This window comes from Eriocheir sinensis, chromosome 15 (assembly GCF_024679095.1).
Source record: "Eriocheir sinensis breed Jianghai 21 chromosome 15, ASM2467909v1, whole genome shotgun sequence".
Taxonomy (NCBI): domain Eukaryota; kingdom Metazoa; phylum Arthropoda; class Malacostraca; order Decapoda; family Varunidae; genus Eriocheir; species Eriocheir sinensis.
This window is the reverse complement of record NC_066523.1, coordinates 6,082,268-6,096,685: the sequence shown is the minus strand read 5'-3', so window position 1 is coordinate 6,096,685 and position 14,418 is coordinate 6,082,268. Positions and strand designations below refer to the sequence as shown.

Here is a 14,418-nt window from a genome sequence, read left to right as displayed (position 1 = left end):
CCTCCATTGCCCAAGATTCTACTCCCTCCGCACCAACCTCAAAGCATCCCTAACCAGCCTCCACATCCACAGGCCAACCCTAGAGGACCTGCTGGGCAGCGACACCCTCAACCCCAACACAGCCTTCCAAGTCCTCAAGTGTACGCAAACCTTCCTGCAGAAGTCTGGGCAACTCGACAGAATCTAACTCCACCCTGGTGACAGAACGACAAACAAAAACCTGATACCAACTACCACTGACGGGGCTCTAGAGGCTGTGGCCCCACAGCCTAACTAGCCCCATAAAACCACCCAAGAAGAAGAAGAACTCTTTTACTGTTTCCATTACTCGTCAAATTCATGACTCCACTCATCCCCAGCAGCAGCACCATCCACTCTTCACCAGTCCTCTCAACAAACACACCCACTTCACGTCTCATCTTGGTCAAAACACTTGTTGAATCATTTGCTCTTGCTCTTGCTCTTGCTGTACAGGTGACCCGTTGGAGAGTCGGCCGCTGGCCGCAAGTGTCAACAAGCTGGCAGCAGCAGCAGCGGGCGGCACAACACACCGCGGCCGCCGCATGACGGGGTAAGGGGCGCCACCAGTGTTCATGTCTGTACTGTTCTCTGCATGTAGACGTGGTTGCAGGGCACGTAGGGCAAGTTAGAGGCAGAATTCCTGATGAACTTCAATATTTACTCTCATTTCACGAAGGTGGAGGAAACTTGTGGTAAGGTTTGGAGTGCCTTTCCATGTCAGTTTCCTCCGGACAACACCGTATTTTTATTTACTTTATTTTTGTTTTACTCATCTCACCAGAACTAACAGAACCTGCCTGCCTAACGCAGCCTGTCTAGGGACAATAACCTGTTGCTGCTAAATTATTATAGAGTGACTTCTTCTGAAGTGTCTTGGCGCTATTGTTAGGTTTGCTTGATCTTTATTAATTATGCGCAGGGCACCTTTCAGGTACATAACACGCAGATTTGTTGGCTGTTGGGGGGACGGGGGAGCCAACTGTGCAGGGGAGGGAAGTGAATCAGTGTAATTGTTAGTGTTGGTGTGTTGTGGTGACAAGTGATTGTGTATTTTTTTTCTAAATGAGTCTATTGTATCGCAGTGTAAAATCTGATGAGGGAGGCTGTTCCAGTCATGTATGGTGCGTGGAAAGTGTGAGTGCTTGTATGCGTCACTGTTATATGTTTGGTATTTATGGATGTGTGTGTTACGAGTACATTGACTGTTTGTGTTGTGTAAGTATATATGTATGTGGGTCAATGTCAATGTGAGTGTTTGTGATCTTGTACATAAGTGTAAGTCTGTGCGCTTGTTTGCGTATGTGAAGAGGTTCCGTGTTAATCTGTTGTTTGATCCGTGTTGTGATGCCAGGCGTTCGAGTGTAATTGTTTGTAATGAATCTAGCCGCCTTGGTGATGATTTGTTCTAACATATCAATGTTTCTGTGTGTGTAAGGATCCCACACTATGGAGCAGTTTTCAAGTGTTGGTCTCACAAGTGTGTCTTAAGCTATGTGTTTAATATCAGGTGTGCAGTTATGTAAATTCCTCCTCAGGAACCCCAGTGTTCGGTTAGCTATGGCACTGATGTGGTCTATGTGAGTGTTGAATTTCAAGTTAGTTGAGAGATGGATACCAAAGTACTTGTGTGTGTGCACTGATTCTAGGTCTGAATTATGGAGAGTGTAAGTAGTTAGGCTGTGGGATTACGGCCTCCAGAGCCCCATCAGTGTTAAATGCTAGTGGATGTTGTTGGTTTTGTAGACTATGTTGGTGTGATCGTCAAATTATTGTAGTTGAGTATTTCGGTCAGCATCCCAAGCTACGGTACCTGTGCTTGGTGCAGACAGTGCCTGGCTCACCCAGCCCCTTTTGGACTGATTGATATAGGAGGACCTGGGGGTAAGTAATTTTGGTAAAACTCCAGAACTTCACTCGTGACGCACTGATGGACAAAACTATTTTTTCCTGGGAGATTTCGGTGTGTTGAAAGAATCATCTCCAATGAACATGAAATGTCTTTTTACCTCAATGATCCAGATTGCAAACTATAATCAATGTTCATTAAGGTAACAAGACTTCTATTTCCCCAGTGAACATTGGGTATGGTTTGCAATCAGGGATTTTGGGGATAAAATCAGGGGCGTGGAGTCAGAGTTAAATTTTTCCAACTCCGACTCTGGGAAATTTTAAAGTTGCGACTCCGACTCCGGCCCCCATGCCTCTCCCCCTCTATTGCATCTTTTTTTTTTTTTTGTTTTTTTTTTTTAAGATGCTGCCTGTAGTGCCAGTAGACTCTCTTGAGGTCCTTTTTATCGGCACTGCAGCCGCCGAGATGAATAGATTGTGTATCTTTTTGTTGTTGTTCTCTTCAAATTGTTTTCCTGGCTTACCCATGCATTGTAGACATGACATTGTATAATAACATTTGTTAGCCCTGATGAACCCTACAACATGGCATTTTATATATATATATATATATATATATATATATATATATATATATATATATATATATATATATATATATATATATATATATATATATATATATATATATATTTTTCGTCTTGGCCTGTGGCACCGGTTGGCCTTCATAGTAGGGCCTGATGGTCGGCCCCAGCCCGTTGTGGCACAGGCAAGTGTTTATAGTGGCGCCATCTTTACTTTTCAGCATTTTCCATTTTAGACATCTAGTTGCACAATATAAATTGTTGGGGGGGGGTTGGAGGGTCTTGCGACGCCGATCTAGCACAGTTTTTGTGCTATTAACACGTTATTTTTACATGTATTTACATCCAAATTATGTGTACTTTATATAGACAACATCTAGATAATGTAAAAGAAAAAACTTCACAACTACATTACATGATAAATGATTACGTTAAGGAGTCGGAGTCAGGGGTATTTTTACCGACTCCGACTTCGGCCAAAAGTACTTGACTCTGACTCCACACTCCTGGATAAAATGACATTTTAGCATACATTAAAGTATCATTTGGGTAAAAATCATGCTGGGTACCCAGAGAAGGTGAACCATGGTAACTTTGGTGTCACACTTGTACAGTATCCTGGGATCATTGGTTTTGACCCACCATAGGTGAGAAAACAAGCTCAAGGGACAAAGAAAGAGATGAGTACAAAGCCAAGTCACCCTCATAAACATACTGCCCAAATAATCTTGTCGATATCCAGATTTTTTGGCTAAATCAAGTTTTCATCATCTGGATCTGGATTAATGATGCGCAGGGCACCTGTACAAGTGCATAACACGCATATTTTGTGATCATGTGATCTTGATCTTGATAACAATTTCTCAGGGCACTTTACAGGTGCATAACATGCTGCACATTTTGGTATACATATTTGCCATGTCATTCATGGTGTGAATGTTCTATAATATACCTTAACATTTCTGCCTATATGTTATTAGCCGAATCAGAAAATGACATTTTTTCTTGATTTCCTGAGAAGTAAAATAATTACTTGACAAGTATTTCCCCCCTTAGCCCTAATATTTGGGACCTTTTGGCTTTAGAAGCATTGGGGTCAACCAGGTTAGATTCATATTATGCTGATCCACTTTTTTTTTCAGTTTGTTCTTTACTGCATGACTGCCTGGCTAGTTGGGCATGCCAGGTGTTTACACACTAACAGCAGTTACCTAAATACTTACAGTTTATCAGGCTGGTGGCAATGCTATAACTGCCTTAAGTACTGTTTCATGTTGTCATATTTTTCCAGATTAGGAGATTTAGAAACATGGAGGCAAGTGGAAGAGGCCAAATGGAGAGCAGTGCCAAAGTTGGGATCGGAGTGGCTGTGCAAGTGGACCGCAAACGGAAAGGGCTACTGGCTGGTGCTGACTGATGGCTCTGCTCTCTGGGGGGAAGCAAGGACTTCCGCCTACATTCATGAGAAAGCAGAAGTGAGGCCATAAGAAAGCACTTTTCCTCTCCTTTATTTGGATATCAGTGGTAATGCAAGTATAAGAGTATGAATGGAAATTATAATATCTATATTGTTTTGCTGAAATTTTAGCAAACAGTTTTGTAGCCCCTCATCCACCTCCTTTTATTGTAAATAATTTGTTACCCATATATTTTTATCTATCTGATGCTTTCCTGAGTGAGTGAAGAGTAGGCACCATGCCATGAACTTTTATACCAAGATGAATTTAGTGTCCTTTTGATACATCTTCATATACAGAACCTAGATAATCACCATGCATTGAAACCACACTCAAATTCACTTTATCTTTCTTCCTTTTGTTTAGGAGTGGACACCATGTGTTGAGGCAGAGATGGAGAAGCTGTTGTCCTTAGTGCTGATGGACCTGAGTCAGCAGAGTGTGCAGGCGTGCTGGGAGGGCCGGGAGTGTGTGGTGCTGCACGTCGCCTCAGCACTCATGGACCTCATGTACAAGTGGGAGTTCAAGCTGACTCGCCTGCCTGATGAAGTGGTGAGTTGTTTTCTTTCCCCAAGGCAAGTACTTATAGCATACAGGTAGCTCTCGATTTACGTGAGTTTGGTTTACGCGTTTTTGAAATAACGCGGGGTCTGAAATCCAAATAAATATTTAATTTACATGTTTTTTTCACTTATACGCGATATTTTATGGAGTGGCCACCAGATGTCTCACGCAACTGGACTCACACGGCGCTGCGGCCACACAGCTGAGCTCAGTTCTTCCCGCGCGTCACTTGAACAACAATACAGTACCCACGCTGCCACGCTACTCAACAATAGAGGTGGGCAGGTACCGGTACCAGTACCAGATATACGGTACGGTACTGGTACCAGACTGCTCGGTACCGGTACCGATACTAGCCAGTCGCTCATGGTGTCCCTCATTTCTTACTCAGACGAGTGAGGCTGAGACTGAGTGCCTGAGTGGATATCTCAGTGATATGGATATTCTCTCTCTCTCTCTCTCTCTTTCTCTCCATTGAATGAAGTGAATATTTATTTTTCGATAGAAACCAACCTCTTGTTAGATTTACATTATTTTTTATTTATGCGACCTATTCAAGGACACAATACTCACGTGAATCGAGAGTTACCTGTATTTGTAATTATTTGATAGAGTCTTTAATCGGCTGGAAATTTTTTAACACCATTAGTATTAGATTACTAGCCATAAGGTCTGTGCATGCATACTCAAAATCAAAAGATATCTCCTTTCTATCATGCAAATAAGAAATGAGTTATAGTATTCCTAAAACTTTTTCGGTCTTATTGAAGTCTGTTGTTATTTGTTGACCAACTCTTAGTATTGTCCCTTGTCCTGTTTGTATTGTGTAAAAATAGAGAAAAAACTTTGGTTACTTTAATCAACTTTAAACTAAATTCCAGTTGCTTTCATTTATTTAAAAATAATAGGGTTGCTACCAGCAAGAGGATAATCCAACAGTAGTAGTAATTACTGTTCATACTTCACAGGTAAGCATATGTAATCACTAACAACTTTTTACTCCTCTTTCAGCACTTTCTCATAACCAGACATTAGCCTGCCTGCCTGTTACTGCCTTTTCATGGGCATAATGTATCTGAAGAACAGCAAAGCACATAATACTTGCTAGACAAGCATCCACACTAACACTGAGCTGCGTGAACAGTCACACTCAGTTATATTTAGGAAGAAACAATACATGTACACATCTGTCCTTTTCTGAATCATGAAATAAGAGGTGGCAGGGGGTGGTAGATGCCTCAAGAAGCCCAGGTCAGGGTTGTATGGACACTGTATCACTGCCTCCCTAATCTGGCTCCTACACTGCAATGCTAAGAATGTACAAATATGTGTTGTTGTTACTTGGACTGATACTCAGGGTGACATGTTTCTCCCACAGTATCGGCATCACTGGGTACTGCCACTGTTGGTGCAGGTTCACAGTCAGTCCCAGAAAGTCAAACAGCTGGAAGCGGAAGTGAAGGCCAAGACACGGCAGCTGCAAGACCTGCTTCCTGACAATAAGAGTGAGGACTTGAGGTTAATACACTAGTTTTAAGAGGCTTGAGACTCTTTGCAGCTTTTCAGACTACCTCATCATGTGAATATACAGTCAAGACCTTTGATTCTACCATTATGAAATATAGATAGTTAATGCATAGTTACAATATTGATGAGTACATTTAGCTGAGTTAAATGAAGTTTAATGGTACTAGTCATGTACCCCTAACCCAAAATGTAAATTCAAGAAGGGCAAGATAGAAACAAATGGTGAAGTGGCATGATTTAGTCTAAAATCTATACTTCTATAGTACGACACCAAGGGAATGTATACTGAGACTGTTGCTGTCTGGCATTGTTAGGAGAGTAGGTGTAAACAGTATCTACATTGATTTTCTTGATGTTTTATGATTATCCTCTGCTTACCATTATATGACAATATCCAGTCTGAGAGTTTAGATGTAACAGCTTTTTCTTTCCAAAACTCACTATTTTGACAGTGTCTCACCAAATTATTTCTTGGTATGCAAGATGCACTCTGTAACAAACATTATTGCATTTGCAGAACTTCCTAGTTCCAAGAAGAAGGATGTGCGGCTGGAGGAGTGTGTGGAGGCAGTGGTGGTGAAGGGGGTGTGGAGTGTGCTGCAGGACCACCTGGAGGCAGCCCCCACCATCACCAAGCACCTCACAACACTCAGGTGAGCTTCATTTACCCGGGGAAAAGAAGGGACAGGTGAGGTGATCTTTTGCAGTGCAGCGACTTGCCTGATGGGCGAGTTTCCCATAACTCATTCTGCGGGGGGTATTGGCCGACTGGTTAAGGAGTGGCTCTCCCGTCTCGCTGGTCGCGGGTTTGATCCTCGGCACCAGCAAAACCTTTCCTTGTCTAGATTAATTTCTCGTGTGTTTCGTTACATGCTGTGGTCATGTGGGAGTGTAGTAAAGAGGAAAATTCTGGTGTTACACTGGTGGCAAGGCGGTGGGGATCCTCTCCTGTGATTCTGTTGTGTCACCCTGAGTGGGTAACAGGTAGTGATGGCCCATGCTCTCTGAAGTTCATAGAAAATGGGAAATCTGAACACAAATTTATCTAAATAGAATGGGGAGCTGTGTAGTGCAGCAACTTGCCTGATGGGCGAGCCTCCGATAACTCACTCTGCGGGGGGGGCCGACTGGTTAGGGGGTGGCTCTCCTGTTTCGCTGGTCGCGGGTTCGATCCCCAGCGCCGGCAAAACCTTTCCTTGTCTGGCTTAATTTCTCGTGTGTTTCGTTACACACAGAGGTCGTGTGTAAGTGTAGTAAAGAGAAAATACTGGCGTTTTACTATGAGTCATTATCTGTTTCTGTAAATAAGAACTAAATACCATAATACAGACTGATTAATTTTCCACTTCTCTGTATAGGAGGCCAAAGAAAAAACAAAATTGTAAAAAGGCCTACCACTGAATGCCAAGTTAGTGATAGCAAAAGGGAATGTATGAACAGAAAGAACTGCAGACACTTTTCAGGGAACATTGCATAATAACTCCGCATCCACTTTTGAAATGCAAGATCCATCATCCAAAGGGAGGTGTTAGAGGAGAGGAACCTAGTATGTATTGCTGCAAACATATTAAATATTTATAAATCTAAACACTAATGAAGGAGAGCACATTATGTACAAAAGTTAAATGTTTCCTTTTTTCCTCAGCTCAAAGCCAGAGGCAGGAGAAACAGGTCTAGTGAAAGAGGACAAGAAAACCATCATGCTTGCCTCCTCCAGTCCCACCAAGAAGACTGTGCAAGTAAGTCTAAATTTACTGGGGTTTCTCATGTTATAGTAATGCACAAGGCAGACTCAGCGCTCAAGACAGACCTCATTTTTGCTATTAATTCCATAAGAAGACTGTAACTGTTGTACATGTATTCAGCATCTATCCTGCTATTAATTATTTACTTTTATTTGGGTTTCTTCTTTTTTTCTTAGGGGGAAAGATGATTCAAAGAGTGGAGAGTTTGATATGAGAACTTTATGGCAAGGAAATAATTTGCCTCCTAAAAATAAACGTGTGGTGTGTAGGATGATATAATTGAGGAAGTGAAATAGTTGAGTATGTGGGTGTTGTTGTTTTGATAAAGGAATCTTAATTTTCAGGAGGAACAAAAGGAAGAGCAGGAAGAGAAAGAAAAGTTGCGGAGAGCCAAGATTCGGGAGATCCAGCAAGCCTCACCAAAGAAGGGCACACAAACGAAAAAGAAGAAACTGAAACTACTATAGCCAGCCAGGGCATTTTTTAGGTAGGTACCAAAGCTGTATAGTGTTGATAATGTCAATTTTACCGTGAGGGAATCAGCTGTATTACCTACTTAATATTCCAAGGCTTGAGAATTGTACAAGTAGTAGTAGTGATAGTAGTACTAGTAGTAGTGATGCATTGTATTCAAGGTCATTATTTGTTTAAAAATTGAGATTTCATCTCACATGTGTGTGGCTTTTGCCTTTTTACATTGTTTTATGTGGTAATTAATAAACATAATGGCAATGCTAACACAAGGATTGTTAGGATGTAGTGCAGGAAAGAAACTCACAAATATTGATTAGAATACTTGTGGGAAAAAAAGCAGCCAAAGAAGAACAATATGATTGTTCCACTGAAGAAGTAGTATCCTTGAAAAAAGGAGTGACTGGAGAGTTTTTTTTTTTTTTACAACAAAGGAGGCAGCACAAGGGCACAAAAAAAACAATAATAAAAGAAAGCCCACTAATCACTGCTCCCTTAAAAGAATCAGAAGAGGTGGCCAAAAGCAAGGTCAAATTCGGGAGGAGAGGTGTCCTGAAACCCTCCTCTTGAAAGAGTTCAAGTGGTAGGCAGGAGGAAATACAGATGAAGGAAGATTGTTCCAGAGTTTACCAGTGTGAGGGATGAAAGAGTGAAGATGCTGGTTAACTCTTGCATAAGGGGTTTGGACAGTATAGGGATGAGCATGAGTAGAAAGTCGTGTGCAGCGGGGCCGCGGGAGTGGGGGAGGCATGCAGTTAGCAAATTCAGAAGAGCAGTCAGCGTGGAAATATCGATAGAAGATAGAAAGAGAGGCAACATCGCGGCGGAATTTAAGAGGACTATCAGTAGGAGGAGAAGAGCTGATGAGACGAAGAGCCTTAGCCTCCACTCTGTCCAGAAGAGTTGTGTGGGTGGAGCCCCCCCCACACGTGAGATGCATACTCCATACGAGGGTGGACAAGGCCCCTGTATATGGATAGCAACTGCACAGGGGAGAAGAACTGGCGGAGACAATACAGAACGCCCAACCTCGAGGAAGCTGATTTAGCGAGAGAGGAGATATGAAGTTTCCAGTTGAGATTTTGAGTTAAGGATAGACCGAGGATGTTTAGTGTTGAAGAAGGTGACAGCTGAGTGTTGTCGAAGAATAGTGGATAGGTGTTTGGAAGATTGTGTTGAGTTGATAGGTGGAGAAATTGAGTTTTTGAGGCACTGAAGGACACAAGGTTCCTTCTGCCCCAATCGGAAATGATAGCAAGGTCTGAGGTTAAGCGTTCTGCAGCCTCCAGTCTGGAGTCGTGTACTTCCTGTTGTGATGCTCTTCTATTGAAAGAAGTTGAATAATGCAGAGTGGAGTCTGGTGATTTAACCCTTGTGAATTTTCATTGTGATTTATTAACTAAAATTAGAATAAGTAAGAGCAATACTAGTAATTTTCTAAGGAACATTGTGCTAACTGGGACACTGCCCATTTGTACGTGCCTTCTTTTAACGCTTCCTTTGGCAAGCCTGGGGATGTGCAGCTGTGAGCATCTTCAGTGTTTGTGAAGGATTGCAAAATAAAGTATGAATGTTAAGCATTGTATATTTCTTTGAGAGTGGATATGTTAAAACAATTTATAGGATACACTAGCATGAGATTAGTGGATTTGGCAATTCTGCTTTTTTATTATTGGAGCCATCCACTCACCTGGTGCCACCTCCGCTGTTCCTGTTGCTCTCACTTGAGTGGCTGTCTGTTGTCTGGGGTCCTGTCCTTGCTCTACTCACAGATCAGGGTTTGGGCAGTCCTCTCAATGCTAATGTTTATATGGAAAGGTCCTTCTAGCCAACTAGAGTTAAACCGGCTCAAAGAAAAATGTGGGGTCCAGTCGCTCATCTGACCTCCTCCTGGCCATAGAGAGAAACATAGAAACAACAACCACGCTAAAGATTTTTTTTTTGTTGTGACCAATACTAATGCGCCTCCTCTTTTGAGCATTTTACGTCAGCATATCCATTATGTAAATAACAGTGTGCATAAAGTGCAAAGCTGTTTAGGTGTTTTTGTTGTTGTTGTTGCTGTGCAGTTGTGTGTGTGTGGGGGGCCCCTTTTCATTCCTGTGCACGTCCCTGATGACCAGACTTGCAGCTTTTTTATGACCTGGGAGTGTCCAGTTTAACACCTAACAGGTAGTGTTTAATGGTATTTGACAATCTTAAGGCCTTGAATGGTGGAATAAGTAAAAGATGTAAGTTAATAATAGGCCAGTTATTATATTCTTTGTATATCTCTTCTTAACCCATGAACGTCGGCAGGCCCTTTTCAGGGCTTTCACGAGTCGTGGCTGTGGTACGGTGGACCCTAAAAAGGGTTCACCATAAACCCCTAATTCGAGCTAATTGTAGGCGGTGGTGGCATAGTGCAACCCACCATGACTGCCCTGGGTCATTGTGGTGGGTGAGTGATACTGAGGTGGGCTTTTTTGTCATAGGTGGTGATGTAAGGTCATGGCGTACTGAGTTAGCTATCCATACAGTAATCACTTGTCAAATTCTCTATAGCAGACAACAATCGACTCGGCTTGATGCCAAGCATCACGAGACTATTTATTTTGTAACAAACACCACCCAAAAAGAATGGAGTTTGAGTAAAAGTAAATATTTTTAACGGCTTTATGGTTAAGAGATTAGTACTCTGATGTATGTTCCATGATGTTTTCTTAGTCTCAAAATGCAGTGTAATTTTGTGGTTTCTCAGCCACTTCTCGGCTTTCCCATAGCCGAAGCCCATGTGTTAAGTTCTTAAAATGGTGTTACTATTTAAGATGGTCTACATCCAGGGTTCTCAATTCATTTGATCTCAGTAGTCAGCTTATTCAGTGGTGCTGTCTCTTCTGCCACTCACTGGTGCTAAGAGTAAGAAATAGTAATGTAGGACAGTCAGGCACCTGCCACAATAGGCATAAGCCACTCTTGGTGAGGTATATACAGAGCCCGAGAGACGGTGGGGGAGCTGGTATCTCAGCACCAGGGCTTGGCCTCTTAGGGGGCCTGGCCACCCAGGCATGATGTGTGTAAATTAAGATACTTAGGGTCCTGGAATTGCTTGCACCACCAGGGCCCAATGGTAGCTCTATCTGGTGCTGGGTATATGCAGGAGGCAAGGGGGTGGTGCAGGCCCATTAAAGACCTTCCCATGTCTTCACTTTTTGTCTCCTCTTTGTCTCAAGTAACACCAGAGTGTTACTTGCAACACAACATGCTCTACGTTATACTTGACCAACATGTGAGTAAAACAGATTACTTCCAGGGTGAACAAAAAAGCTGGTACAGTATATCTCTGATGATTATGCTATTTACAATTAACATGAAATAATGTTTTCTAAGTTATAAACTTAAATTGTGATTGATATTACAAGTTTAACAGTATTTCCTTTCATGTCTTTGCTGCACCACAATAGTCAAGACCATTCAGTAAATCCTTTATAAATTGGACCACTATATTCAGATATCGGATAAATTAGACTCTCAGGGTTCCAGACCTTTATCCATAAATCTGTCTGAAGTCTGGGATATACATTGGCTGTTCAGACAGAATTTGAGGGGATGCTGTGAAGTGCCTAAGGATCTGTAGCACCGGTAGGCTCTCTTGAGGGGCCTGGGTGGTAGTCGGCCCCAGCCCGTCGTGGCGCAGGCAAGTGTTTATAGTGGCGCCATCTTCTCTTGGCTCATGCTGGCCCCCCCCCCGGGAACTCCTTGATTCACTTGGACGGTTTCCTCTAGAGTCCGGGTTGATGGGTGGTCTTCAGGACAGCATGTGGGTAGTTTTATGCCACTCGGCGGTGACTGAAAAATCCGAGGTGGTTGCGTGGGGATTCGAACCCACGTCGTTCATCACGCGGTGAATGTGGGCCCAGCACGCTACCACTGAGCCACCGCCTACCCAGGCGTGCATCATTTCAAAACAAGGCTGCCTGCCTCCCACTTGCTGCCTCTCCTGAACCCTTACTGCCATAAGGCAAGAAGTACACAGCCACTCATTGGTTAAATAAATTTTTCTATTGCATAGACGGAATAAATATGTAGTCAAATTAATTTTCAAACTCAACAGTAGATTAGATTTTGTTGCACCAGATGCAACGCATAACTTATTCACCTGAAACTAGTTTTCCGATACACATGGTGCATCTCATCCCTTTATGTTAAGTGCTTTGTTTACGAGGATCGCCGCCTTCACAGCCTCACTGTCACACTATTGTGCAAGACTGTACTCCATAGGTGTAGAAATAGGGCTCTGCTCTTAATTCCCCAATGATGTCTTGATCTTTTGTGCGAGAATTAATCAGACACTAGGAAACTGCCGACAACAACACCTTACACACTCACGGAAGGTAAGACACGACCACCGTTATTCCGTTATACACAGTGCCTTCCTGATCACAACATTTATACACATAGTACTTATACTACACTCACTAACACATTCAAGGACACAAACAACAAAACTGCATCGGTCACAAACAAGCACTCACACACAACAATCGTTTTCGCGCACGGTGGTTCAGTGTTTCAAACGGCACCAACAATGACACAAAGGTACACAAACGACACACCATCCTTCTCTTGCTGCTTCTATGTGGAGACACGGGCGCTATGGTCAACCCTGGCCCTTATTGCCCCAAGTATCCTTGTCAACTTTGTAACAAGGCGGTGAGGTGGGGGCAGAGGGCCATCCAGTGTGATTCATATCGTGATAGGTCCGAGCATGCTGGCTGGTAACACGTCAGCTGTATCGGGTCTTTCACGCCGATTTATGCTGGATTGGTTGACAATAGCGTCTCGTGGATCTGCATTAGATGCGGTGTACCAATTTCTCATCCTCATTCTTCTCAGCTGATCCTATTCCACTTTTAAATTCCTTCGACACGCTATATCATCACAACACATACAACCCTGGCACACAACACCTCCTCTTGAACCCCAAACACTCAACACCTCTCACCTCTCATAACCCGGCTCCATTCTTCACAACTAGTCCCATAAACACCCACAGACAGGTGCGTTCCCTCCGTACGCCAGACTTGACCCGTCACTCACCTCTCACCACAGTTACTAACACACCCAGGTCTGCCCTATCACCCTCCCCCGATCCTACTCTTTCACTTTCCCCAGTCCCTATTTCCTTTTCTTCCCCTTGTTCATCACCTGTTTCACCTCCCTCCCCTACTTCTTCACCCCCTCCCGTTTTTTCTGTATCTTCACCTTCCTCACCTCTCCCTTCACTTCCTCTACCACCACATCATAACCACACTTCCCTCCGTTTACTTACAATAACTTTCGTAGCATAAAGAATAAAATAGCCCAATTGCACCACTTAATTACTATACACAATCCTGACATAATAGTAGCGACAGAGACTTGGTTGACCCCAGATGTTGACAGTAGTGAGATTTTCCCTCCCCCCTTTAGCATGACAGTATTCCGTAAAGACCGCCCGACAGACCTCGGCAAAGGTGGCGGTGTTATCATCGCCACCAAGCCGGGTCTTTGTGTTAAGCATAGGCCTGACCTTGACACAGACTGCGAAATCACCTGGGTCCAGTTACAAACCTTCAACTGTAAATCTCTTCTTATTGCTGCTTTTTACAGACCGCCTTCTACTAATACAGACTATTTACACAACCTTCAAATTTCTCTTTCACGCATACAGGCAGACAAACACATCTGGATCACAGGTGATTTCAACCTCCCTGACATTGACTGGACTGCAATTTCCTCATTTGACCCTCCCGATGCTGACGCCCCCAACCCCATTATTCCCCACACTAACAGACGCCAACTACACGACACATTCATTGACATCATAAATACATTTTCACTCTCACAAAGCCAACACGAACACATACTGTAACGCGCCCCGCTGGCCACGGTGGCCCTTTGACCACAGCACACACACTTGACCTTTTTCTTGCCAACAACATTCTTAATATAATAAACACTCAGGTTGTTCCAGGACTTAGTGACCATGACATACTCATCGTTGACGCTGACCTCCGACCGATTAGACATAAACAGAGACCCAGACAGATTTTCCTTTTTTCAAGGGCTGACTTAGACATGATCAAACAAGACCTAACTGCCTTCAGCACTGACTTTTTTGCGACTGACCCACACACAAGACTTCCTTCCACCACTGGAACAACCTGAAACACACCATAC

The 14,418-nt window shown here is 43.1% G+C and overlaps 1 protein-coding gene across 1 annotated transcript; it reads left to right on the top strand.

Annotated features, from left to right (window-relative positions):
* Positions 1-424: 424 nt before the first annotated feature.
* On the top strand, positions 425-9,794 carry LOC126998837 (uncharacterized). Its single transcript, XM_050860984.1, has 7 exons — positions 425-571; positions 3,745-3,928; positions 4,277-4,462; positions 5,853-5,979; positions 6,519-6,654; positions 7,647-7,740; positions 8,091-9,794. Exons 1-7 carry the CDS (start codon positions 564-566, stop codon positions 8,211-8,213), a joined length of 858 nt encoding a protein of 285 aa, XP_050716941.1. The 5' UTR covers positions 425-563; the 3' UTR covers positions 8,214-9,794.
* Positions 9,795-14,418: the final 4,624 nt, after the last annotated feature.

What these genes read in the sequence shown, in the direction of transcription:
- LOC126998837 (XM_050860984.1), top strand. An exon ending in CTCGCCTGCCTGATGAAGTG is followed by an intron (nt 4,463 to 5,852) that starts GTGAGTTGTTTT and finishes TTTCTCCCACAG; the next exon opens with TATCGGCATCACTGGGTACT. An exon ending in CCTGCTTCCTGACAATAAGA is followed by an intron (nt 5,980 to 6,518) that starts GTGAGGACTTGA and finishes TTGCATTTGCAG; the next exon opens with AACTTCCTAGTTCCAAGAAG.